Source organism: Podarcis raffonei, chromosome 15 (genome assembly GCF_027172205.1).
Source record: "Podarcis raffonei isolate rPodRaf1 chromosome 15, rPodRaf1.pri, whole genome shotgun sequence".
Classification (NCBI taxonomy): domain Eukaryota; kingdom Metazoa; phylum Chordata; class Lepidosauria; order Squamata; family Lacertidae; genus Podarcis; species Podarcis raffonei.
The window spans coordinates 3,195,671-3,223,535 of NC_070616.1; the positions used below are offsets into that span (position 1 = coordinate 3,195,671).

At 42.1% G+C, this 27,865-nt stretch overlaps 2 protein-coding genes across 19 annotated transcripts in view; one reads left to right on the forward strand and one right to left on the reverse strand.

The window, feature by feature from the left end:
* Positions 1–24,098, reverse strand: part of ASPA (aspartoacylase) — a 39,626-nt gene extending 15,528 nt beyond the window's left edge. For 4 of the 11 annotated variants that reach the window (XR_008327717.1, XR_008327711.1, XR_008327712.1 and 1 more), the window contains exons 1-9: positions 13,604–13,712; positions 11,481–11,746; positions 9,139–9,334; positions 7,212–7,305; positions 6,273–6,380; positions 4,751–4,860; positions 3,521–3,851; positions 978–1,091; positions 688–850 (exon numbers count right to left, since the gene is read on the reverse strand). Coding sequence is in view for 4 of the 11 variants with exons in the window: in XM_053366648.1 (XP_053222623.1) it covers positions 3,654–3,851; positions 4,751–4,860; positions 6,273–6,380; positions 7,212–7,305; positions 9,139–9,334; positions 11,481–11,722 (948 nt within the window). In the remaining 7 variants the exon portion in view is untranslated. Of the gene's footprint in view, positions 1–687; positions 851–977; positions 1,092–3,424; positions 3,852–4,750; positions 4,861–6,272; positions 6,381–7,211; positions 7,306–9,138; positions 9,335–11,480; positions 11,747–13,603; positions 13,713–15,226; positions 15,336–19,163; positions 19,348–23,996 lie in introns of those variants that run through there. The other 7 variants (XR_008327715.1, XR_008327714.1, XR_008327713.1 and 4 more) reach the window with 7 other exon arrangements.
* SPATA22 (spermatogenesis associated 22) lies at positions 13,405–26,555 on the forward strand. Of its 8 annotated transcripts, none has more exons than XM_053366644.1 (10): positions 13,405–13,423; positions 16,611–16,698; positions 17,941–18,000; positions 18,432–18,560; positions 20,552–20,603; positions 20,799–20,894; positions 22,023–22,356; positions 24,059–24,191; positions 25,352–25,449; positions 26,234–26,555. In XM_053366644.1, the coding sequence occupies exons 3-10, from the start codon at positions 17,958–17,960 to the stop codon at positions 26,423–26,425; spliced, it is 1,077 nt and encodes a 358-aa protein (XP_053222619.1). In that variant the 5' UTR covers positions 13,405–13,423; positions 16,611–16,698; positions 17,941–17,957; the 3' UTR covers positions 26,426–26,555. The 8 variants fall into 8 exon arrangements, with proteins under 8 accessions (XP_053222619.1, XP_053222617.1, XP_053222620.1 ...); XM_053366642.1 differs by lacking the exon at positions 13,405–13,423 and adding an exon at positions 13,777–13,874; XM_053366645.1 differs by lacking the exon at positions 13,405–13,423 and adding an exon at positions 14,102–14,186.
* Positions 26,556–27,865: the final 1,310 nt, after the last annotated feature.

The window sequence follows — 27,865 nt, forward strand, 5'->3', positions numbered from 1 at the left end:
GAAATATGGGCAACGACATGGAAAAGAAAGAGCAACTGGTCCAAATGGTACAGTGAAATAAGATTTTGAGATAGCCCACTTGTGTGAAGGTCCATCTGCATAAGTTCAAGGAATGATTATTTGGTTGGGCCTCTGCACTCCAAATGGTAATATATTCCATGGACTGAAAACATTTAAATATTTGGTTAGGATGCCACAAATGTTGCTTCTGTGCTTTGACCAACTGCGTAGCTGGAAACAGAGTGCCTTTTCACAACTGCTGGCCCTCCATCTCCAAAACCAACAACTAACTTTTCACAACTCTGCTTTGAAAGTGTGCCAAATGAAACCTCAGGTCTATAAATATTTTAAAGATAGCTCTTTGTCAAAAGGTTCTCTTGAAGCTTGGCAATATGTGATACAGAATCTCTCTGTTGCCTTTTTGAAGGGTGCTGTTTGTTTGTTTGTTTTACTTCCTATGAAACCTTGAGACTGTTGGTTGTACTATGGGCAGGAGTGGGCAAACTTATGGGATCTACTTCTATTTTTACTAGAATCCCTTGGGATCTATTGTCTGTTTTTTATTAGATCCTTGAGATCCACCAACTAGGTGCAAAAGACATATGCTTAAAAGAATACTGAAGCTAGAAGTTTTTTTAGGTCAGCAGAATGGAACAAAGTTATGCATGAAAACCCACTCTTGGTTACCTCTATGCTCTCTTCATTTCAGCAGTATAAATTAAGGGCGGTGCAGGGAGTCATTTTGTTGCTGCTATTGTTGCTGGGAGCTGGAAATCCTTGCCAATCTACTGCAAATGGCCCTGAGATGTACTAGTAGATGGCTATCTACCTTCTTCCATCCACCTCTCTACTAGGAAACAATGAAGAAATTATGACACACAAAATGCATTTCAGATTTGAAGTGAAACCACAGTATGAAATCTTCAGCACTAACCATTCTGAGAGTGGTTATTCTCTCAGACCCTTCCTGTGCTCACCTGGGTACCTGCTTGCCCGGGTGCCAGAAGACAGTACTGCAGAGGGAATGGATGGGAGGAGCCACCTCACCTCCTGACTTTAATAGGAGATTCAAAAAGGTGGCCAATCTTATCCTGCGAAAGGAAGATGAGCACATATCCAAAGGGAATATTTTATATGTGTTTATGATGTATATGTACAGTATTTATATCTAGTCATTCCTGCAGAATGTGCCTTAATCCTCATGGATAATTACTGAAGAGTGTTCTTGTTTTTATGTTGTGAAATTATGAATGATGGTTTGTATGCTAACTAGATGTGTGTGCACACATACACAGAGACACTGGTGCAGCAATAGCCCAGCATATTTTTCTGAAGACTATTCTAAAGGCGTGTCTTTATGGATGTTGTACCCTTTTGCTTCCCAATCAGCACTTTAGAGCCAAATGGCCATTTGAGATAAGTCTTCCAAAGAACAAAAAAAGAGGGAAAAGATAGAAACTATAATATGGTACCATTGTTATGCTGAATGTTATGACCTTTATTTAAATATTTGTTGTTATTCAATGTTTTTAAGAAAAAGATATTTATTGTGAATAAGAGAAATAAAAAGGATACTTTTATAAACATTTGATTCTCATGTTTTGTTTAGTTGTTCCACAAATCACATTAGCACCAATAAATAGCAATCAAAGAACAATGGGAGCACATTATATAGAGCTTATAACCCACCTATTCTTAGCAGCCAGAAGCCTCATAGCTAGACAGTGGAGAGAACTGTCAGGAGTAAACATGGACCAATACACTGAAACTGACACTGGAACAAATAGAAGAGGGTGCCTTCACCCCAGTATGGCTCCCCTTTATCACATACACAGCCCAACAAGGCAGCAACAAGAATCCACTGACAGCATACAAATCAGTCTGGCGTACCTGACCCAACAAGCCCTCCCCTCCCAAATGCAAATAAATAGCATGTGCGCACATATATATATATATATATATATTGGGCCCTTGGGCCCCCATTTTTATTTCTCACAATGCTCCAAACTGTCCACTGCTAATTCTGCTGCTTGATGTTACCAGCACTGCCAGGTAAGCCTGCCATGGGTCCATTAAGATAGAAGGGGGCGTGTTCAGGCCTGAAACCATCCCTGCATAGATAGACCCCTGTTCCATTTTATTAACCCCAAACTTTATAAAACAATTTTTAAAAAACAGAATGTTGGACTTACCGGTATAAGTACCTTTTCTGCAATGGATAGAGGGGATAGTCGGTTGAGTTGTCCCTCAAGAGCACAAGTATCCCCTCCTCCACAGGAGAAAAATATTGCAATAATTTATTTATATATCCCCAGGGCTACCACTCTGATAAAAATCTAAACACACACATATATGCGGGGGAGATCATCCTCATGACCCAAATGTTTTGGCTCATAAGTCCACACTCACTCTCACTGGAAACCTTTCCCCAACTCCAGTTCCAGATTAACCTCCCTGAATAATATTCAGATGTGACTCTATTAAGAATGCTACTCTGAAGCCGCCAAGCCCATTTCTCCGTGCTTCTCTGCTGTTTAATGTTAATGTAGTATCCAGTGTCTCTCTGATAAGGTACATTTTGCTACTAACCATGGCAGGCAGGATTTCAAGAGGTGAATCTTGTAGGTTAAACCAGCCTCATATAACTAGTATGCAAGCTTAGCCTAAGCCACTTCCCCTCAGCTTAGAAAACCAAGCCTTTTGTTCTAGTTAGTCTGCATGTGAATTTGGTGTGCGACAAGCTCTGAGCTGCTCCTTCCAGCCACATGGCTTTAACCAGCCTATTTTGTTTCAGACAAGAATGAAGTCTGAAACTAATGTTATCCTACACCAATAGTTTAGGAACTTTTACCATTTTGTAACCAAGCAATGTTTTACTGCCTGTGCAACTTTTTCTGGCTGCTGTATGGAAAAGTACATGAATCTGGCATTTGAAGAGTTTTGTAAGTAATTCATTTTATAGCTTACTAAACGTGTGGTCTACCTGTGTGCTAGAGAAGTGGAATACTTTGGAAAGAACCATTAAAAGTGGTATTCACTAGAAACGGCACATTTTAAAGGTTTTACAGCCTTTATCTCTACACTTTGCTTTGTTGCATGTTTTGCTATGTTAAATCTCTGCTGGGGTTCTCTCACCAAAGGGTGCTTGCCCCCAAACTGTGGTATTGGCTTCCAGGATTTCCAACAAAACTTCTCCCATAATAGCAGCACTTCCAGAACTTGAGATGCCCTTACTGGTGTAAAATACAATATAATCTTTACAGGTTTAATATGTCCGTTGCCTCTTCTACTTCCTCAGTAATGGCCATGAAATATCTCCATGTTCAGCTTCTTGGGGCATAACACATTAAATACAAAACATATATTTCTGTTATTAAAAAGTGCTATTAATTTAAAAAAATATTTAGCATTAAGTATTTATAAAAAAAATACTAAAATACATTCATACTAACAATGCTTCTGAATGTTGATTGATCATATTGCCTTCAAAGTGCTTATTCCTTAAAAAAATATTCCTTACCATTAAATATTAAAGTCTCTGTCTGAGTTACAGCCTTTGAGTTCTGGGCATCTTGAATTAGAAAGATCAAATGCATCTGTAATTGGGTTTCATCCTAAGTTTTGAAAAAGTTAAATGAAAAATTATTCCAGTTCTAAGAGACACATGCTCTGATCCCTTCTGCACTCAATTTTTCTATTACAGTTTTTACAAAAGCTTGTTGCTTTTCATAATAAGCAGCTTCATTCACAAAGGCTGGATATACTATCACGTCTCCTTCGTATGGGATTGTCTTTCCTTCAAGAGTTAAAAACATAGGGTCACCAGGGTTGAGAGGCTGCCAGTCTTGATCCTTGTGGGACAGGGGGAAAACAAGAAGATAAAAACACAGTATTTTTAATTACTGCCTATCTTGTTAGCCTTCATTTATACTGGGGTTAGAAACCTCTTGCCCATAGGCCGATATTGGCCTGCCAAGGGGTATTTCCTGTTTGGCCACTTCCCCAAACCATGCTCACCTGTTCATCAGCTGATGTCACCCAGCTTAATTCTATGTTGGCTACACCTTGCCAGTGAACTGGCATGCTCATCTAATCTCTTCCTCATGAGCAGGATTGAAATCTCCATTCATCAGCTGATGAGCAGGGGGTTAAATTCTGCTTGGTTCTGCTTTGTCAGTGTGGGGACTGCACTGGTGAAGTGGACTGCTCTTCCTACCCACAGGTCAACTGTGAGTGATGTCATCATGATGTCAGATAGTCATCTGACAGGTGGGTGACCCTGGCAATCTGTCAAAGTTCAGATAAAGATCTGACCTGCCAGGCCAAAAGTGTTCCCCCACCCCTGATATATATTCACATCTAGCAGGCAACCATAAACTATAGTTAACAGTGGAAAACTAATGGATAAGGGAATTTGCGGGGGGTGCGGGGGGGAGGGAAAAAGCCTGCAAGGCACTTGCTGTGTTTCAATGAGGATTATATCCAGAGCAGGCCCTAGCAAGGCCCATGGGCTCTCATGCTTGTTTCCAGTGAGCAAGATTTGTGCATGAAATGAATGTGCGACTCAAGAATCAGCCATATGGGAGCTGATTCAAGACAGTCACACACTCATTCCATATGGAAGTGAATCATGGTCCTTTAGTAACTTTCCTGTTAACAAAGGGGAATTTGTACACCAGATTCTGACATTGCTGTTGTTCAAGGGCAGAGCAGCGTACTATATATCTGAAGAGAAATGGCATGTGTTTACCTGCAGGTTAGGGTGAATGACAGCCATGATCTCATTATTTTTCTTTCTTGGATAATCTACTTTCTCCATTATTTTGTAAACTTCAATTGTACACCGAGGGAATTCTTTTCCTAGGGAGAAAAAAAGAGCAACGTCTCCAAGTATTATGTCAAACAGCTCTTAGTATTTTTTTTTAAAAGAAACTGAATCTAATGAATCTTTTTATTGACAATGTTTGAAGTCATTAAGATGGTAGCTATCTGTATCTTGTTAATATCATAATTAGATCTGGTCACAGGAAAATGTTTTTCTATAGATCGTCTCACTTCAGAAGATTGGGTTACTGAAAGATGACCCAGTTATGCAGCGATGCATGAAAGTCGGATCTAAATTTTATCTGAACAGCGAAAATCAGGGACCTTAATCACAATATGCAATGCATAAAATATATTCTGCAGATGATAGAATTTAGTAAAATGCTTCCTTTTGTCAGCATCTTACGAAGTTTAGTAATTATATTTCTCAGGTGCCATCAGATCATACCTTCAGAGATAACAATAGTAGCTATTGTCAGTTGCTATTATTGTATCTGTGAAGGAATTTTTCAAATGAAATGTTATTTTGTACTGTATAGTATTGTGGCATTGATGCTGTGTAGGTACACAATAAAAGCCTGCTTAAAACTGTGGATATATTTATTTAGGCCCAGGTATATGGGAAAGGATGCGTGGGATTTAGTCTTCAGTACAGCTTTACGATTTAAGATTTAGTCTTCAGCACAGCTTTAAGGGACTCGGGTGGTGCTGTGGGTTAAACCACAGAGCCTAGGACTTGCCGATCAGAAGGTCGGCGGTTCAAATCCCTGCGACGGGGTGAGCTCCCACTGCTTGGTCCCTGCTCCTGCTAACCTAGCCGTTTGAAAGCACATCAAAGTGCAATGTAGATAAATAGGTACCGCTCTGGCGGGAAGGTAAATGGCGTTTCCGTGCGCTGCTCTGGTTCGCCAGAAGTGGCTTAGTCATGATGACAACATGACCCGGAAGCTGTACGCCAGCTCCCTCAGCCAGTAAAGTGAGATGAGTGCCGCAACCCCAGAGTCGGTCACGACTGGACCTAATGGTCAGGGGTTCCTTTACCTTTACCTTACAGCTTTAAGAAGATTCTCTTGTTAAGTCATCACTGTGAATTCAGGTGGTCAGGGTTAAAAGACTTGGTGCCAAATAAAGTGTCACTGAGAACCATTTCACCAAGATTGCAGAACTACAGTGCATATTTTTACAAAACAGCGAGGGTCAACCCCCACATCACCAAATAGCCCAATTCAGGTTAGTCACATAATGTTGAGTATTACTTGGAAAAGAAAAAAGGGAGTGGGATGGAGTGGAATATGCTGGAAGAAGGCATGGCTGGAATCCTGAACAGAAGCGCTCCTGTTAGGAGGGACACTGCAAAAATCTGTTGCAGGTCCCTCTTGTGATTGCTATTTCCCACCAGCACATTAGCAAACTACTTGATGCTTGCTTAATACTGACAACTGCTATACCTGCATTGAACATTTGCACAAAGTCAAGGCCATGCTTGATGATCCTCCGCATTTTGTCCAAAATGTCAGCCCTGAGAACTCCTTGGGGCTGAGGACCCACTTCAATGCCTGCATAAGAAATGAAGGATATATCAGCTTCCCCTTCCTCTTTAGCACTATCTGACTGGCATTATACCCTTTCCCCCCACATTTTTTGTTTCAATTACTGTATACATTCCCAGTTATTTAAAATTTTCCTTCATGCATTGCACACATTTTTTGTTTGTTCAAATGGGGAAAGCAGTTGCACAGTTTAGGGACCCAGGTGCTTGCCAAGCGTACCTCCATGCAGAGTCTGTTCCCCAGGAGAGAAGCAACCACGGCTGTGACTGCTGTTACCACACTGGGAGTGGTGGACAGAAGTCAGCATCCAATTCTATCCTCCAGGCAGAACATACCCAGTTCTTTCCACCCTGCTTCACAGGGCTTATTTTGCATACCCCTGACCATATCCATTGCCCTCCTCTAAACTTATCCCAATATTGTCTTATATCTTTCTTGAAGTGTGGCACTAAGAATTTGGTCACCTCTGCACCCTACACTTGAAGCACTCTTATACCACTTTGAGAGCCATGCAGGGTCTTGGGAACTGTGGTTTGCTCAGGGTGTTGAGAAGTGTGAAGCTACATGAAATCAGTATGCTTAGAAATCTACGGCTCCCAGGAATTATTTTAGGTAAGCCACAAGTTTTAAAGTGCTACAAGAGTACTTTAATGCAGGGTGTGGATGTGGATACTTTGAGTTTGGCCCTCAGATGTGGTTGCCAAAAGCAGATGGGTGTTGTTGAAAATAACTAACTTGTATGACTCAATGAATCATAACAATGAATCATATCTGGGAACACAACTGCATATATTTAATCTCTGAGGACTGGGTAAAGCTTATAATGTTCATATTTACCTACAGGATGTTTTGCTATAGACCGGGTCGTTGCATATTTCAGGTTGGGATGCTCAATGAGGAAAACAGGGCAACCTTCTGGAGCCAAAGCATCCTGTGGAAAATATTTGTTTAAATATTGTACTTGTCCAAACATTAATGCTGAGTTAACAGAAGACCACTGGTGCAAAAGTTGGCTTATGCATTGTCTTCGACTGTTGTCTCATATTGAGCTGTCTTAAAATAAGTAGGCCATCTTTAGAAAAAGTACAAAGCAGTGTTTGTTGGTGCTCTTTCTCTTAGATCACACAAAGTATGCTTCACTGAATTCTGTTTTGTGCTAATATAAGTGAACATGATTCCAGCATTAAATTATCAATGAGAGAATGAGAGAAAATTAATGTAGCAGTGCTCAAGAGGACCAAGCATTAAGCTGCCTTTAGGGCAGTTTCCCATCCCACATCCTTTCAACTCTGATTTAGGTTTTCTTACAGGAAAAAACAACAACAACAACCAGGATATTTGTAGCTTAGCTATATGACATTCTTCACATACTGGCCCAGTTTGCATGTCACATTAAACTGTTGTTTTAAACAAGCAATGCTTTAATGCAAATGAGCAGTACAATTGAGCACACTGCTCAAACTTTCCTGCAGTGCTCTCCTCTACCACTCCTGCAGGGGAAGTAACATTTAAATGTCTTATGTGTGGTGAATTAAAAAAACACAGAACTCAGCTCTTCATCAAATCACCTTAAACCAGATCCATCATGACTTTATGGTTTTTTAAAAAACTAATTGTTACTTGTTCCACTCATCTGTCTTACTGATGTCAAGTTAACTCTTGTGAGTGTTGGGGAGAGGAGAGGAATTTGCTACAGAGGAACCACACATAGAGACACACCCTACCATCTCCAAATGGTGCTGAGCTCAACAACCTGGCTCTTTGGTGCCAGAGGGAGCTACACAGTTCACACATAAGAACATAAGAAAAGCCTGGTGGATCAGTCCAGTGGTCCATCTAGTCCACCATTCTATTCTCACAGTGGTCAACCAGATGCCCACTAGAGGAAACCCACAAGCAGGATTTGAGCACAAGAGCACTCTCCTCTCCTTCCAGCAACTGGTATTCAGAAGCATTCCTGCCTCCAGCTGTGGCACGTGAAGGAAAAGATTATGGCATTGACATATTAAAGCAGAAGAAATGTGCACTAAATGCTGGTGAATTTCTATGCAGACTTTAATAAAAATGCAAACTGATATGGAAATACGGAGAACTGAAGAGTGGAAAAATGAGAAACTGAAATTGACAGATTCACTCATCCCTATTTACAACCAAATATTAAAAGCAACAATTAACAGCAAAATTTAGTCAGCAGTATACAGCAAAATAAAATATTTTTTAGAATTCTTTTTTTTTGGGTCAGTTAGCAATGCTCATCCACATACACCTGTGCCCCTCCCTTGGCCCTGGAATGATGTAGAAGAGCTAATTCAGGAATTGAACAGAAGGACTGGCTGGCCACAGACTGGCTGACAATAGCTGTGATTCCAGTGCTGGAAGCAGATGCAAGTTATAGGGCATGGAATATATTAAGGTTCCCTTCCCCTATCTTCACGCTATGCCATATTAGAGGGAGGGCTGTAGCTCAGTAGTTGAGTGTCTGCCTTGCAGAGGGTTGGACTAGTTGACCCTTGGGGTCCTTTCCAACTCTACAAGTCTATGATTCTAAGTCCCTGGCTCAATGCCCAGCATCTCCAGATAGGGCTCCCTGAAACCCATGAAAGCCACTGCCAGTCAGTGTAGACAATACTGAGCAAGATGGGCCAATGGTATGACTCAGTATAAGGCAACTTCCTATGTCCCTATGATCTCTGGGAATTTGGTGCTGGTTCTATAATGCTCTGAATTCAGCACAGTTAACTCATGTGGGATTAGAACTTTTTACCTTTATATAGCGACACATCTGAATTGTGAAATCATCCCTGGAGTTTTCCAGTATGATGGTGCCACCCATGTTAGCTGTTGTGTTGTGCAGGTCAAATATAAGGTCATAGGCTTCATGGCTACCTTTTGGACCAAATATGCAGTTTATTTCTTGAGCCCTTCTCACTTCATACAGAGTGTTGTCTGCAAGCTGTTCGCTATTGATAAAAAGTGCACACAAATTAAAAATCACTTAGCCATTTGCTCCTTTTCCAATTAAAAAAAAGAAAAATAATTAACTCTTCATTTATCTGGCACAGGATACTTATTCTTCCATTTGTATGTGTTTCTTTAATGTCAGAATTGGTGGCCATCAGCAATTTGCATGTGTGTTTGTCTCCTTCATTACTGACAGCAGCGTATGGCCTGCAATGACTAATACTGGTAATTGCTTAAGAACATAGGCAGCTATTGGAATTTTGTAATCCTTCTTCACACTACAACAGAGAGCTGCCCTATCTGTATTTAAACAGAGTAGTATTTTTACCTTTGGCAATGTGCTGTGGCTGCCTGTGTGCAGTGACATTCTGAACAGTCCCATGAAGCTAGATTGCCCAGGAAGTTCATTTCAGGACACATGGGGAAAAATGACACTGGGAGCTCAGATGAATAGCAGCACTTTAATTTAACACACGCACAGCAACGCTGGCACTGATTCTCATTAAACCTTTATGCTGGCAGTTTAGCTTCCTGTGAAATTAGCATTTTTAAAAGGATGAAAAAGCTAAATAATGCACATCATTCTTAATTTGGTTGTTCCCTATCTATGCAATGTGATTGTACTCTAGGGATTCAAAGGTTTCTTTTTTCACTGGTTCGCTTTCACAAAAGCCCTAAATGCTTGCAGGAGGTGGTTGGTTGAGCCATGCTGGCAAGCCACCCCTTTTGATGCTGGCATATTCCCAACAACCACATTTTCAACTGAAGGGGTTCTTACGCATGTACAGGTTTGCACATAAATAGAAACCTTGTGCAATCAGGGTGCGAGAACATGTGCATGTCCCTATGAACATACAGCTGCTTACAAGTAGGAGCCCATTTTATCTATTGATCTAATTGCATGGATTTGGGGGCATGGGTACCTAAGATTGGGGCAGTGGCGTAGCGTGGGGGTGCAGGGGGGGCCGGCCGCACCGGGCGCAACATCTGGGGGTTAGGGTTATGGGGCGCAAATCCACGGGTTAGGGGGCGCAAATTACTTGCCTTGCCCCGGGTGCTGACAACCCACGCTACGCCACTGGATTGGGGACATGGCTTGCTGGTATACTCCACCGTCTCAATGTGATACATTTATGAAGGCTGCATAAGATTCATTTCAAATTGACTTTAGGAGTGTTCGAAGGCAGTGGGCAATGCTTGTTTTCCTTTGAATGACAGGTATACACACACGTGAACAGCCTCATTGCACACACTGCTTTGGAAAACTCAAGTTTCAAAAAGGCATTATTCATCTGGCAGGATGGCTGCTTGCGAAATGCACAGCCAAAGAACCCTTGAGTGCCTGCTTGGAGTCTTCTCACCCAACCTCAGGGATGTTTCTTGCAGACATAACTGCTTCAACCCTGTGGACTTATGAAAACAGGATTTCTATGTGTGATGCTGCTCTGGATGTGGAAGACTCCAGCGGGATAGGGAGAGAAACCTCACCCTGAGACTGGATAATACGTGAGGAACATTTGCCTTACCCCAGAAGGGCCCCTCTAAGCAGTAGGCATGTATTTTTCCCCTTTGAGTTACAGCTGTTTGTGCATAGATGACTACTGCTCCTGTGGTCAAGTATTACAGAACAGTTCGACCCTTTAAATGTCTGCTCAGAAGTAAGTCACATTGAATTTAGTAGATATTACTCTCAAGTGGCGCTGTGGTCTAAACCACAGAGCCTAGGGCTTGCTGATCAGAAGGTTGGCATTTCGAATCCCTGCAGTGGGGTCAGCTCCCGTTGCTCGGTCCCTGCTCCTGTCCACCTAGCAGTTCGAAAGCACGTCAAAGTGCAAGTAGATAAATAGGTACTGCTCCAGCAAGAAGGTAAACAGCATTTCCGTGCACTGCTCTGGTTCGCCAGAAGTGGCTTAGTCATGCTGGCCACATGACCCGGAAGCTGTCTGCGGACAAATGCCAGCTCTCTCGGCCTATAGAGCGAGATGAGCACGCAACCCCAGAGACTGGACCTAATGGTCAGGGGTACCTTTACCTTTACCTACTCTCAAGTAAGCAGGTGCAGCGTTGCAGTCTTAAATGCATGCACATTTTGTTGTTGTTTAATCGTTTATACACTCAAACACACAAGGCAGAGGTTAGGCTTACCCAAGTCTTTTAGGATCAAAAACCCGATTCAGGTCGCAGTCAATATATCGGCAACATTTCTCCACTGCTCTTGGATTGGTGATAAAAGGCCGTACCTCCAGCCCCGGTCGCTGAATCTCTGTTCCATCATCCTGCCAGTGCTTGACCAGGAATACCCCAGACAACTCATTGCCGTGGGTTCCTCCAAAGATAGCGACCCTTCGCACAGGACCCTCTCTTGCTACAACTGGACAAGAATTCATTCTGTGAAACAGCTTTAATGACAGCTGTAACAACAAACCAAAACAGAAAGGCTAGGAATAAGAACAAATGACAAAAAACAACACAAACTGACACAGAACAAAGCCACACAAAAAGGTTCAGATTGCTGTGATTCCTACAGCTCCCTGGTCTGCCTGGAATTGATGTTATTTGGAAAATAAACATTTCCCTAACAAGTCTTAGATGCTTATTCTGCTACATGGGTGTTCCCCAACTAACTCTCCTCCCTAGACCGGCCCCTTCTTTCAACTATATTTGGATAGTAATATGTTGGAATCAGCTTTAAGAGTTCTATGGTAAGGCTCTAAAGGTGGCAGAAGGTTTCTTCTCTTATAAGTGTTTTTGTTTGTTTGTTTAAAGGAATGTGTGCCAATATACATACCAAAGATACTAAAAACGCCCTTGGATAAAAAGTTGCTAAGAAGGCTAGGAATTCCTCTCTATCACAAGCAGCAACCATACTTTCCTCTGGATAACTTTCTATTTCCACTATCAAGTTTTTACATTTATTTTATCCTGAAATCTCTCTCTTCTGCTCAGATGGCCTTCCAAATATCAATAACATCCAATTCACAGAGACATGTTGTTAAAAACAACACAATAAATGTAAAACACAGGTTGAAGCTATTTTAAGGGGAGCAAAACTGTCAGAAAGCCAAGGAAATGAAAAAGGGGGTTGCCTGGCACCATATATTTAAAGTATTTTGATGTCACTTTAAACAGTATTGGTTTTCCCCTCCCCAAAACTTTGGGAGCTATAGATTTTTAAGGATGCTGAGAGAAGTTAGGAGACCCCCTAGTCCCCTTCTAGAGCTACAATTCCCAGAATGATTCAACAATCGATCCCTCTTCACAGGGAACTCTGGGAATTGTAGATCCCTGAGGGGAACAGGAGGTCTCCTAAGAACTCTCAGTACCCTGAACAAGGTATAAAGGGCACAAAACAATGGTATAAAACAAAACACAACAACACCAACTGGCAGGGAAATAATGGTGAGAAATTCAGTTCAGTTCACATTTTGATCCAAATCCACTTAATTCACACTTCCCAAAACAATGCAGGTACTGAAACAGAGCAAGCATTCAAAATTTGCATTTATCAAAATTCTACATAACAGTTCCCCAACCAGAAACAAACAAAATGTTCACAAAAATGTGTATATAAGAGAGAAGTTAATTTCATTGTACACAGGTTGTGCATTGACAATAAAGGTATTATTATTATTATTAAGTGTCATAAAATGAATATATTACTAAAAATAGCATTAAAACACATTGTATTAGGGGAAATAGCCTGCAAAAATAATTGCATTTTACGAGAAATTGCACACAAAAATGTGTTATGTTGGGAGAATTGCACACTTAAAATGCTGACAAATTTCCATGAGGTTTTGGGTTTTTTTAATTAAAAAGAATTATCAGACTTATGCAAGCGAAACATACGTCTGGAAATGTGCCGACTGATAAAACTGGAAAAAGAGAGAAGCAGAAAGAAATTGAAATTGACACAGCCATCCATCCGTAACCCAAATGAGCATGATGCAGTTAGCTCCAGATGAAAGCTGGCAGCCATGGAAAGTGGTCCCCTTGCTGATGAAGGGTCTTTGCTGGAGTTTGCCTCACAGTCACGTTCTGTGCAACTTACACTGAGCTCAAGGAACGATCCACTTGGCAAAACCCAGGTGGTCCTACCCAGCTAGGAGGCTGAAAAAGCTCCTCTCCTTGCAAAGCCATGTCCCACAGAGATGCAAAAAATAATTGCCATACCTTCGGTGCTTGTAGAGGGATGAATGCGGAGGAAGATTTGCCTCCCTACTATTTGAATTTATACAGCAGTGATTAAAAACAAACAAACCACTCACCTATGCTGATTCTGTTAGAAGATATAAATCTAGACAGCTCAGCCACGGATTCAAAAATACACCTCCTCTTACACCACCAGCAATCTATTCACACCATCGGCTTCACATTACCGACTTAATATTTACTGAGGCTGTCGGTGTCTTAATCCAGACAGACACCGTTTCTTTTAACTATATTGCCTCGACTTTCCCTGCACCCTGCCCTCAAAGTTCCTAGAGAAATAACTGTGATGGTAGATGATTTCTTAAGCTACAATGGAGCAGTTACACTGTATGTCAAAGTACAATCTGTACTGTCCTTTGCCCTCATTTCCCCAAGGCTGTTAATTAACAAGCCGCCAGAGCCAGTGAATCACAACAGTTGTAAAGAGCTGAAATAATTCGGTGCTTTTGGAACGTGCACAGGGTGTTTTGAGGGTCTGCAGTGCCTCTATGGCGGTGGCCATAAGTATGCCACGATCTAGCCTCTGTTAACAGGCCAGAAAGAGAGAGTCTAAAACCCTTTTCTTACTCAAGCCGTGTGAAAAATTGAGGCTAATTGTTTTGATGTTCGGCATGCGGCAGGGTTTGTTCTCAGGGGTGGGTGAGAAACCATCCGAACAGAAGACACACAGCGCGTTTCCAAACACACGTTTACGGCAGATGCCACAGAAACTCCCTTTTTGCTCATAGTACAGGTGGAGTTTGTCCAAAGAATATTCAAACTATCCCAACAGGCCACAAGACAATAGAAGCGCGGCCTTTTCTATTATTCCTTTGGATTGTTTTTATAGCGTTCTATGCGATGCTGTAAATGTTGTTGCGCACGGCCCTGATGTTTTGCACGAGGAGGCAGCCTATAAATGCTTTTCAAAAAAAATATAAATGAATAAAAAGCAAAAAAAAAAAAAGGTTTCCTTAAGGAACCTGGGGGCTGCCTGAATATCTGGCATAATAAAGGGTTCATGGGGCAACAAATTCTCTATTACACCAGTCTTAATTCATTTATAGTCGAGATGGAAAAGGAGGTGGCAGGGGGATACCTGAAGTATTATATACACTATATATTATTTTTATTTTTTAAAAAAAGCTCAGTTTTGGCCAGTGAAGAAATCAAAAGGACTTCTGGGGAAGGAAGTAAATGTGTCAGTTGGCCAGAGGAAAGATCTTTTGAACGTTTCAGGGGTCCTGTGATGGTCATTTGTTTTAACTGTTCTTAATTTTGAATTTTAAACTGTTGAAACCCGCCTTGGAACCTGCTGGTCAAGGTGGGGGTGTGTTAATAAACTTAATTGTCATTATGGTCATCATCATAACAGGGGTGTGTGGTAAAACAAAGAGGTGTAGGAAAGGCAGCATTAATAATAATAATAATAATAATAATAATAATAATAATAATAATAATAATATGTTATGTGGGTCCAGAATGCTACTAATGGAAAGAGGAGGAACCATATTCCTTCAGCAGAAGAAAAAGAGGGAATTGTGTTGACAACCATCTTAGCTACTCTGCAACCAGGAGAAAGACAAGTGGGAGGGGGGTAAACAACCACCCAAAAAAATCTGATAATATACCAATTATATAAACTGCACATATTTTAAAATGTTAACAGTTGTTAAGATTGGTGGTTCCACTGCTCTGACCTTTTCTCCTCAGGGGCTGAGGGTGGCAGCTCTTGACATCCCCATACAAACAGGAGGAAGGAGAAACTCTGCATTTTTCTCCTTATGTTTTTAGTACTTAATACTTTCAGTTCTCCTCCCTCTTTCCCCTGAACTCCTGCTCTCTCTCTCCATTTCCCATTTCTGCTCTTTTCTCTCTGGAATTAAAAGTCCGAATGAGAGAGATTTATCTCCTTTTGCCCCCCCCCCAAAGAATCTCACAGGAAAGGAGAAACGCTGAAAGCCTGAAGGAATTCCCGCCTCCCCTCACCCCTGTCTTTAAAAGTCTTGTGCTAATTCTTAAAAATACTGAGTGCTTTAGAAATACTTGTAAATAAATAAATAGTGGGTTTAGCTGCTATTTCTGTCTTTGTCTCCCTTGTCCGCCTTGTGCCACCCTCACTTTCACCTCATGATTTCACCTCAGGCATTTTCCCGCCTTTTTCACCTCATGCTTTGGCACTCCATAACTAAGCAATTTAGGCACTTTTCCTGCCTTTTCCTCAGGTAACCATTTCTCTAAATGTATTTAAGCACCCCCCAAGCACACACACTTTCTTGTCTTTTGTAACCCCTGTCAGCATTGAAACTTAAGTGTTTTCCACCTTTTTCACCTCATGCTACCTAACGGATTTAGGCCCTTCCCTGCCTCCTTCTCGTCCCCCTCATTAACCTGATTTTAATGGATGTAGGCAAATTATTTTCTCACTACCTTCCCCTTTCAGCTAGATTTAGGAACTCTTCCATTATTCTCCCTCATTGGCATTGCACTAATAGATATAGGCACTTCCCTGCCTCCCCCCCCCCTGTCAGGTTTGTGTTTAGGCTTTTCCCTCCACCCACCGCCATTTTTCTTGCACGGCGCCATCAACCTCTAGCAAATGGGTTGAGGCACTTTCTTGCCTCCTCCATTAGCCTCATGCTTGTAGATAGAGGCACTTTACCGTGCCAGCAACAGATGACCTTTTATGTTTGCATTTAAGCCTAGTTTTTCCTCATGATTTTTGTTTTCCGGCCAGCCTGGTCACCAGTTCTGATTCTGTCCTCACCCTTGCCTTTTAAAATCTCATTATTCTTTCTCTTAATGTGTGTTTCTGCTAAAAAAATAAGACTCTTGTAATTTAGTCAGGCCTTTAATTCCCCCTCCTTCCCCTGCAGCTAGAGAGTTGTACACATATGCAAAAATGTGACTTAAACACACATGGGAGAAAGCAATCCAACATGTTAAAACAAAACTGAGCTTGGTTAAAAACTAGAAATTCCAGGTTGTTTTCCCCCCTCCCCCTGCGCCCAAAAAACCCTCTCAATTGCATTGTAAGACATGATTTATAGCTCTTCTCCTAAACTTTTATTTTCCCATATACAGCCTTGCCAGCCACAGAAGTTATGAAAGCTTGGATGTGTATTTATACACAAAGTGAATGACGGGATTATTTTTATTCTGCTTAAACTAGGTAACAGTTTAATCTCATGTCACTCTGTTCTACCTAGGTTTGCATGCTATCCTTTATTTTTAATGGACATTAGTGCACGTGGTTCTCCTCTCATTTTATTATCACAACAACCCTGTGAGGTTGTTTAGGCTGAGAGACAGTAACTGGCCCAAGGGTCCCTCAGTATTTTCTTCAAAAAAATATTTTCCAGTTGCATTTTTTTTAAAAAGAAAATGCACAAAAATGGTCACCGTAGGGTTGTAGCCAGTGTTTGTCCTAAGACTTATTGGAATTCATGATCAAGACTTAGATCAATTAATTTCAATGGGTCTACGATGAAGAAAACTTAGTTATTATTAATTATTGAATTTACATATCACTCTAGACCTGGAGGTCTCAGGGAGGTTGACGGAACAAAATCAAATTATAAAACCACAAAATATATAATCAAAATAAAAACAGCAAACCAATAACCCAGCGGGTTGGATGCAGCCCATAATATCTACCTGTTATATTTATCAGTCACCTCGTGCAAAAAGCCTCAAGGTGATGCGCAGTCTCATATGAAGAAAACATTAAGCACAATTAAAATGACAGCGATTCAATCATGGAGCCAATGTCCTACACAGACAATGCACCCTGGATACCAAATCAGCTTTTTCTGTCTATGTGTATGGAACACTGTGTGCCCTAAATATTTTTACACGTCTTTAAAATAAAATATGCTTTTATTAAATGTATCTTTTTTCTTACCGAGGAGTTTGCAAATAATAAGCAAACAAATAAACGTTTATAATGAATCCTGATGTTACCTGTTTGATCAGTAGAGCATTATCTATGCAACATACTGGTGGGAACTTTGCTTGTTGTGTGTTTGCATCTATATAATGGGTAGGCAAACTAAGGCCCGGGGACCGGATCCGGCCCAATCGCCTTCTAAATCCAGCCCACGGACGGTTCGGGAATCAGCGTGTTTTTACATGAGTAGAATGTGTGCTTTTATTTAAAATGCATCTCTGGGTTATTCGTGGGGCATAGGAATTTGTTCTTTTTTCCCTTCAAAATATAGTCTGGGCCCCCACAAGGTCTGCTGAAAACGTTTGCTGACCCCCAATCTATATATTATATTTTTTAATTTAGTACAATCTTGTTGTAAACTACTGTACTTAAATAATGCTCTACAATTCTCTTAAAAGCAATGCTTACATCACCCCTGGGAAAAGACGAGTGCTCAGTCATTTATCTTTTTGTGTGTGTGTCTAGGTATTGTGGAAGGAGAAATGAAGAGGACTTTAACTGACAATTCAAGCCGCTCTACTGCAGGTATCAATATTGCACTGGTACTGAATTTGAAAATTATTCCGATGACTTGATGAAATGCCTGTCATGATGGTTCAGGTGGGGAAGCTTTAGACATCCAGGATAGGATGTACAGCAAACGTGTGGCCCTCCAGACCTCGCTACCTGGCCCTAGGGACTCTCTCCAGGCCATATCCTCTGTCCTCAAGCCACACTCCTCACTAGACCTGCTCTGCAACCCCTTTGAGTGTTTGAAATACTGAAAGTACAGTATCTGCAGCCTTCTGTGCCATTTCTGACGTGCGGGAGGTGGCCTTTGCAGGTGGGGGATAGTTCAAACTCTGCCTCAAAGCAAACTGTTAGCTTGTGTTTGTGTGTGAGAATCAATACAAATAATGTTATGAAAATAATATCATAACATAATATACATATTATGTTGTAACTTCGCATTTTAGGCTACTTACCAGTCCCACTGTTCAATCAGAAAAAAAGGAACAGGCAGCCACTCACTTCAAACCCACTTAAAAATGAGCTATGCACCAGCAAACCAGCTGAAAATGTGGATTATTCTGCCATGCTAGCTGGTAAGTGGAGGACAATATTGTGTGTGTGTGTGTGTGTGTGTGTGTATTACACAATTATACAACTGAAATATCTGTGGGTCGCAAGACTACTTTCTTGTCTTTACTAATTATGTGGAACGCTGACATTTAAACAGGAGTTCTTGAAACTCTGCCCTTTTTTCTTTCAGTTCATATCATAGGTCCATGTTACAGGAAAGGAGAATTTCGGGCGCACTATTGTAGAAGATATATCTGTCATCTCTAATATGCTTGAAAAGGCTACTGTGCAGAATTTCTGCCAGGATTAATTACTGTAATAATAACAGTTAATCCTATTTTATGCTGGTCAAAGGGGAGGGGGAGCTTTCTTAGCGAAGAAACTTCTACCTCTCAATCGCCTTGTGGTTTCAAAATGCTGCCTTTGGAAAATGGTAATGTACAACAGTGCAACCATAAAATAATTGCTTACCTAGCTTTTCTCAAGGAGTGCATTCAACTTGGACCATGCAAACTACTGACGCAGAAATAGGAAACCGATAGATTATACCGACAACTGCTTATAAACAATTATATTAAGAGAGCACAAGTTTGGCTGCGGCTATTAGCCATGTTCAGTCAATGTACCTCCAATTTCCAGATGCTGGGCGGAAACAAAGCAGGAGATGATTGTTGGCTTCATGTCCTTCTTCTGAGCCTCCGGGGATTTCTGAATGGCCATTGATGGAGGCAGCATGTTGAAATAAATAGATAGGCCCTGACATCTGATCCAGCCAGGACTTATATCACTGGTGCCCTTTAAATGTTACAGGAGTGCTGTAGGGAAAGTACCCATGTGATCAACCCAGCCCACATGTCTGCAGGGCTGTCAGCATCAAGAGGAATGCTGTGAAAGAATCCGGGGGGGGGGGGTAGGCGGATGCCTCCCCTTGTGCTTGTTATTTATTTTACTTATTTATTTCCAAGCGGGACCTGCAACAAAATGTTGCATTGTAAAATTCTCATATTCAGGGTTTCTGGCCAGAAAGGCAGCCCTTTCCTCAGATACAGTGGTACCTCGGGTTAAGTACTTAATTCGTTCCGGAGGTCCGTACTTAACCTGAAACTGTTCTTAACCTGAAGCACCACTTTAGCTAATGGGGCCTCCTGCTGCTGCCGCGCCGCCGCAGCACAATTTCTGTTCTCATCCTGAAGCAAAGTTCTTAACCTGAAGCAGTATTTCTGGGTTAGTGGAGTCTGTAACCTGAAGCGTATGTAACCTGAAACGTATGTAACCCAAGGTACCACTATACTCCATTTCATTCTTTATTCTGTCTTCCTGGTTTTCCGTTCCTGCCACCCCTCCGCCTGACACTCAGCATTCCTTTCCCCCTAGCAGGCTCGAACCTCCTTCAGCCACATTTCTGAGACAGCTTACAATAAATAATTAAGAACATAAACATAGCAAATCTATTAAAAAATTACAGATATGTCTATCCCTAACCTGAAATAAATTACACCGTTAGAAGGGCACCTGAGAGCTCTTATTTTGGACAGTTATTGTCACAGTTCAAAGTTTCATGGGATTCCAGGCACACATGGAGATTACTGTGAGAGATGAAAGTGCAATTATCTTCAGTGTTGGAGAACTGGAACTTGAAGCACTACTGGTTCAGGGTGGGCGTGTAGTGGAATCCACAACACTGTGATTATGAGGAGTGCAAATGAAATTCGCATGTACAGTGGTACCTCGGGTTAAGTACTTAATTCATTCCGGAGGTCCGTTCTTAACCTGAAGCACCACTTTAGCTAATGGGGCCTCCCGCTGCTGCCGCACCGCCAGAGCACGATTTCTGTTCTCATCCTGAAGCAAAGTTCTATTCCCGGGTTAGCGGAGTCTGTAACCTGAAGCGTATGTAACCTGAAGCGTATGTAACCCGAGGTACCACTGTATATATTTTTTTCAAGCTCACAAACAACATATTACCAATATCATGAACTTGATTTCAATTAACTGTCCCCTTTGACTTTTTAAGATTTTGAATGGGAAACTGCAAAGCCAGAACCAACTCGATTACAGAAAACAATGTATGTATGGAAAAAAGCAACACATCTTAAATATATTAATCCTCCTCACTGCAAGTATATTTTATACAGTTATATTCCTGTAATTATATTTATTTTAAAATTATGGAAACTGATACTGTATGATTACACATATGATTTTTACAAGCATCTGTCTCTTCATCATGCATTGTAAGCTCTAAAATTATGTCCTTAAAGCCCAGCAGAGCTTCCTGTTCCACCTTCAGTCTTAAGACACCCAAACGCACCAACATCAGCTGTATCACAAGCAGGAAAGAACTTCAACAACTGGAGGTTGGTTGCATCCCCCAAAGCGTACAACTGCTTCCAGCTGAGGTCATAATATCATTTGACATGAAACTTTGCTTCATTGGAATCCCTCCAGGTGGATTTTGGAGTTAAATGTTTTCGTGCTGATGAAACAATTCACTTGAAGCCTATGCTGCAGGTTCTGCCCTTTGGACATGAACTAGAAATGCAGGATGGGTGGGGAGGAATTCTGTAAAAACTTAAGGTGCAACAACATGCAGAGGTTAGACTAGATCACTAGTCTTCAGTTGGTGGGTTGGAACCCACTGATGGGTTGCAGCCTGATCCAATGTAGGTTGCAACAGAAGAAGAAGAAGAAAAGTTTGGACTTGATATCCCTCCTTTCACTCCCCTTAAGGAGTCTCAAAGTGGCTAACAATCTCCTTTCCCTTCCTCCCCCCACAACAAACACTCTGTGAGGTGAGTGAGGCTGAGAGACTTCACAGAAGTCTGACTAGCCCAGGGGTCAGCAACCTTTTTCAGCCATGGGCCAGTCCACCGTCCCTCAGACCATGTGGTGGGCCGGACTATATTTTTTTTTGAGGGGGGGAATGAATGAATTCCTATACCCCACAAATAACCCGGAGATGCATTTTAAAAAAAAGCACACATTCTACTCATGTAAAAACACCAGGCAGGCCCCACAAATAACCCAGAGATGCATTTTAAATAAACGGACACAATCTACTCATGTAAAAACACGCTGATTCCCGGACCGTCCGTGGGCCGGACTGAGGCGGCGATTGGGCCGCATCCAGCCCACGGTCCTTAGGTTGCCTACCCCTGGACTAGCCCAAGGTCACCCAGCAGCTGCATGTGGAGGAGCGGGGAAGCGAACCCAGTTCACCAGATTACGAGTCCACCGCTCTTAACCACTACACCACGCTGGCTCTACTACCATGTAAATATATGGGAAAAGATTAAGTATGGCCAACGGTCAGGGTTGATGGGAGCTGGAGTCTAGTAACATCTGGAAGACCCCACATGGGCTCTCCCTGTTCTAGGTATTTCTGGGAGGAATTAGAGGAAAGGATTTCAAAATGCTGTTGGGTTTCTAAATGCTTGTATACATATTTTGATATATTCAAGCCATATCAACTATTTCCACTGCAGACTAGAGGAGAAAAACAACACTTGGAAAAGAAACAACTTCCCAGCTTTGGGCAGTGGAACAGACAACAGGAAGGGTTCACAGCTTGACAACAGTCCAGAGTGTTTGATGGGAACTGGATCAAAGCAACAGAAACCAGCTGGCTATTCACATGGTAGCAAGGCAGGAGGAGCAGAACAAAGCTATCCAGCCACAGCCCAATGGCCAGCTGGAAGGAACACAGTGCTGAGGGGCCCACAGGGTCAGAGTACATCGTATACATTTAAACCCAGCCCTTTACAACAAAAAGTTAACGGGAAAAAAGCTGATTGTGCTCAAGATGTCAAAATCTTTCAGGTAACATGTATTTAAAAAAAAAGGTTTGTGTGTTCCACTTCCCACAAAACCTAGGGCTGTCTCCAATGCTAGTCCTACTCAGAGTAGGCCCACAGAAAAGTAATGAGCATGACTAACATTGGCCCATTCATTTCAATGGCTCCACACCGAGTAAAACTTTGTTGGATGGGGCCTCTAATCTTAAGTAATCTGCAATTTAAGACAGTGGTTGACTTGTAAATTATTTTACATCATCCAATAAAATCAAATTGCTTCCTCAGCTGAATTACCTGTTTCCACCCACCCCACCCACTTTTTAGCATATTGTATACCTTTTTAAAAGTGGGTTTTAGATTTGGGTATGAGACAACCACATAAAACATTTTGCGAGGAGCTACCAAGAAAATTAACCCAAACAGAGTTACACCCATCCACCCAGTGCTGCTGGGTTAAGTGATCTGGTCTCATAACTCAGATCAATCACCAAGAGTTAAGACAAGATGCTTAACATCAAAGAACACCTGCTAAATAAAGCAGCTAACTTTTTCTGCCATGCAGTTTCACAGATCACAATGAAAGTTCTTCTAAGGACTCAGCTAGATTGGTAAAGAAAAAGTGATTTATATGTGTTGTATATGTGATATAACACTGTTCCACCAGATGGTGCTGTGGAGTCCTGTTTTTCCCTACGGGATTTCCCTGTGTAAATTTACAATGCATTTAACTGAAACGCTTCTTTGATGTGTCTAGATCCAGTCTAAGAATAAGGGGGTGGGGGAAAACATTCAAGAGCTTCTGAGCATGTTCAAACTGTGAGCATGCGACTGACTTTGAGCATGGCTGAATGAAAACCATGCAGGCACAGAATCTTGTTTCAACTTTCTGAGCTAGAGAAGAACTTATGGAGGAAAATGGTGCTCAGTTCATAGTACAGCTGACCATTACATGCTGGACAAATTTCTCTACCAAACCAGGTCTTTTGGGGGCATATGAGTTGTTCATCTTGTACAGGAGTGATTTGTTCAGATAATTTCTCACTAAGAGGTCTAGTGGCTGCACACTAGTCCTTGAAATTGCCCTGGAATGAGTACAGTAAGCCCACAACTTATGCAAGAGTTCGGTTCCTGGGAACTGTGTGCAAATGAAAAAATGCATAAAGCCAGGAAGGCCCCTTAAGCAACCTGTAAAAAAACAAACATAAAAAACCCAGCACTTACCAGCTCAGACTACCTTCCCCTTGCTCACAAGCCAGCTCCACTTGCTCTCTGTGCTTTTGCTTGGCCCTATCTTACTCTCCAACTGTGACAACGGCCGAACACTCTCCCAGGCTGAGTGCAATGGCTGATGGGATTGCCGATTGTCATTTCCTGCTCTCCCACCTCCTTCTGACATTTTTCTACTCATATTTTGATTTCCCCCATTTTTCCAATTTATTTATTTATTGATCAACCTGTGTAAGTTTGTGATCGCCTAAGAAAAGTGAGCGTAAGTTGCAGGCTTACTGTACCTCAAAAACTGCTTTGCTCATCCATTCAGGGCAGAAACATGAAGTCCATTTTACATTCTCACTCCCCACACGCACTGGATCTCAAAAACAAAGTTGCATATGACAGAAAAACATTTAAAAATATATAATTCCAAGTATTGGAGCAGGAACTCACCACTGTGCAAAGGTCTTTAATTGCCTCAAGTTCTCTTTTTGTTTGCCTCTTCTGTGTGAAAGAAAGGGCCAGCGGCGTTTCAAGCAAAACTGCAGGAAAAAGACAATTCTCTCAGAATTATATCTGTCGTCATTGAAAGCATGAAACACTGGAGTCAGTATACGAATAAAGTGCCGCTGTTATTTGAGGTCTTGGGTAAGTACAACAGTGTATTGTTTTTTTCTACACAGAATGCTGGTGCCACGATGCCAAGCATGGATAGTTAAATATATATTTCAGACAACAGCATCAGCTGCCTGGGACCCAGCACCCTAAGCAAGGCACGTTGCTGACACTTATCTTGCTGCCAACATGCTTTGCATTTTTTTCTCAGCCTGGTGCTCCCAGCAGACCCAGGAGCTGGGCCAAGGCATTGTTTTACTTTGCTGCAATGCCTCAGAGCAGGAGTGGGAAACCTTCTAACTCCCGAGGGCATCTCATTCCCTTCTGGGTAAGCTTCCAGGGGCCACATGCCAGCGGTAGACAGGGTCAGAGGCAAAAGTGGGCAGAGCAACAGTGGTAAATTTTACCTCAGTACTGTAGGCTAATATCAGCGCATACTCAGACACGCTGCTTTCTAGCTTCCATCCAGCCACCCAGAGTGTCTGGGGCAACCCAGCTAGATGGGTGGGGTATAAATAATAAAATCATCAGTGTCAGCATCCAGGTGAGTAAAGAGTTCAAGGACACATTTCCAGCTGGGCAAGAATACCCAAGGAGGGTGCAAGGCAGGGCTGGTGAAGGGCCTGGTCTCAGGAGAAGGGGTCTGGCCTAGGAGATTCCCCACCCCTGGCTCAGAGGAACACTGCTTTGGGGCAAGTGTAAACAATGGCTAGATCCAACTGCCCAGTGCTGCTTGGGGCACTGCAAGTGCCCTCTACTCCCTGTCACTGCTGCCAGAAAACTCAACAAGAGGGCACTTTGCATAGGTCTACCTCAGACCTGAGAATCCTGTCTGAAAGCATACAAACATCCAGCTCTCCAATTCTATGACACATTACCTGATCTTCACTCACAGGGCCGGCTCTAACATTAGAGTGAGGAAGCTGCCTCAAGTGGCAGATGCTGGGATGGGTGGGTTCAGAGAACAGCAGCAAAGTGTTGGAGGACGGAGCTGTGGATGCCACACAGCCTGATCTGAGCCACTTGAGCTAACCCATAGAATTCAAATTGTAGTACCCTAGAAGACTAGATTGTCATCCCACTTCCATCTTTGTACAAAATCAACCAAACAGACCTTTACAAAAAGCCGTTTATGTTATCTTAGGACACCATGGGATACAATTGTTAATGTAATTCCTGCTCTATATATTTAGGCGTCCTGGATTCTGCAGTCACCCCTGGGCAGTACGGGGCCAAGACTTTCCTGTTGAGAGACGGGAAGGAGAGCATGCCATGTGTATTCTATGAGATTGTAAGTGTTGCGCATGTTTATTCAATTGTGTACTACATGTGCTGCAGAAGCCACCACTTCTATTGCAATAAACACCTGTGCACCATTGATACAAGTAGAGGGACTGAGGCCATGCCCAGCAGGATGATCAATCAGGGAGCTTCACAGGTTCCCCGAGTGTTCACCCTGTTTTTCTTTCACAAGTCATTACACATGTCAAATGCATACTCATGGAATACGGTATGTGGTCAGTCCTAAAATTTCACTAATATACAAGTAGCATATTAAAATATTTTCAAAACAAATATTATTTCTGTAGATTATTCCAGTTTATTTTGACAGTAGAACATTTAACACCTATGTAAACCAGAGGTTATGGATGATCAGGCAATATATAAATCCTGTTAAATAAAACAAACACCTTACCTTGACGTTTACCAGCCTTACCATTGCAACTGTAATTCTCCATAAACCATTTTTTAAATAATAATAAAAATTGAAACAACTTTGTTGATATGAGTTAGATTGTGGGAAAGAAGCATGAAGCTGTTGTTTAACTACAACAAAAAGGAGAATTCCAATGTTACTGTTACTTTAAAGGAAGGATAGCCAATGTGTTGCCCTCCAGATGCCACTGGGCTCCAGCTCCCATCATTCCTGACCACTGGCCATGCTGGCTGTTTGCACTGATGGGGAATGGAGTCCACAAGCAACTGGAGGGCCCCATGTTGGCTCCCTCTGTCCATGCTTAGTATTTCATGCTAAGGGTTGGGAGGTCTTACCTCTTATTCTTCTTGCATAACAGGACCGGGAGCTGCCAAGGTTAATCAGAGGTCGAGTCCACAGATGCATGGGAAACTATGACACAAAACGCAAAGTCTTCAAGTGCGTCTCCGTCAGACCTGCAACGGTTCCTGAGCAACAAACTTTCCAGAATTTTGTCAAAATTGCAGACGCTGAGATGAGCAAATATGTCAAAACAAGCAACGAAGTTTAACTTACACACATATACTAGGAACCATAATATGGGCGTAATGCGAAATATTTGCTAAAGCTCATATTTTCAACACCGATATGAAAGCATCACCATAACAAGTTACCTAAAATAAAGTAGTTCTGGTTTACATCCGTTATGCTTTTCAGTCTGGGTAGCTTATTTAGGATTTCGTGCAAGCCTAACAGCTCAAATCACAAGGGCCATGCTCAGCGGATAGAGAACTTGCTGTTCTTCTGTTGAGGCCTCAGATCAGGGATTTCATGTAGGACAGGGATAGCCAACGTGGTGCCCTCCAGATGTCCCTGAGATCAGCATGGCCAGCCGCCAGGGTTGATGGGTGTTGGTGTCCAGTAATATCTGAAGGGCATCGCGTTGGTTATCCCTGATGGAGCACATCCTCTCCCAAAGCTATGGAGGCTAGACAGTGACTGATCACTGCCCTATTTGCCTAATGCATTCTAAAAGGCAGCACTCTGCAATATAAAACAGTGCTTACCTATTTTAGCCAAGATGCAGCTACAAATAAAAGCCCAGCAGATAGGTTCTAAATAGGGACAGCCTTAGGTGGTATCATTTAAGGAAATGCAATGAGCCTCACAGAGGGGCTCAGTTTAAAAAAACCCAAATATTTTCAGTGGATATTTACTTATTTGATTCAGATGATTTATATACAGTTCCATCCTTTGCCCAAGCCACAGGGTGGTTTTCAAGAAGCCAAATGGGGAGAGGACCCATTGAAATATTATGCAATTCTTAAGCAACAAATCAGGGAGCTCGGCTGGAGTCTGGAGTGTTGCTAGGTGCTTAAAAGGAAATGAGGCACACCTTCATGTGACATAAACGCGCATAAAATTTGCACCTGTTGATTTATATGGTGAATGGCTAGGATCTCATAAGTATTTTGCAGTGTGCCCAGTCACCCTGTATGGATTTTTTAAAAAGGGATTTTTTAAAAGGGTAGGGTTATGGAGCTCAGTTAGAAAGTCTCAGGCTCTGGCTGCCTGCTCCACCCCCTAGCAACACCCCTGCTTGGAGTCTAAAGATCACACTCATCAAGTTTGTCTACTTTGCATGCACACCATGTATTTTTAAACACACAGCTTCCCCCAAAGGACCCTTGGAACTGTAGCTTACCCCTCACAGAGCTACAGTTCTCAGCACCCTTAAGAAATTACAGTCCCCAGGATTCTTAAGGGGAAGCTGTGTGCTTTAAATGTGTGGTGTGTACACAACCAGAGACTCAGGAAGGTAAACACCTCATTAAAAAGAACGAGGTATAAAATCTCATAAAGCTGCTGAAGGAACCTTAAAATCACATTTAAAATGTAGTAATCTTCTTGTTGGCATCCATCTGGGCACCTCTGGGGGTGAAGTTAAACAACTGCATTAAGAGCACCTAAGTGACCTCCCTGGGGCGCAAGCCTGGGCAGTGTGTTGGAG

Bases quoted from the DNA above. Each gene is read 5' to 3' on its own strand.
- SPATA22 (XM_053366644.1), top strand. From the start codon at position 17,958: ATGAAGAGGACTTTAACTGACAATTCAAGCCGCTCTACTGCAG. The intron at 20,604-20,798 runs GTATGTATGGAA...ATGTCCTTAAAG, and splicing joins ACTCGATTACAGAAAACAAT to CCCAGCAGAGCTTCCTGTTC. The intron at 24,192-25,351 runs GTAAGTACAACA...CTATATATTTAG, and splicing joins GCTGTTATTTGAGGTCTTGG to GCGTCCTGGATTCTGCAGTC.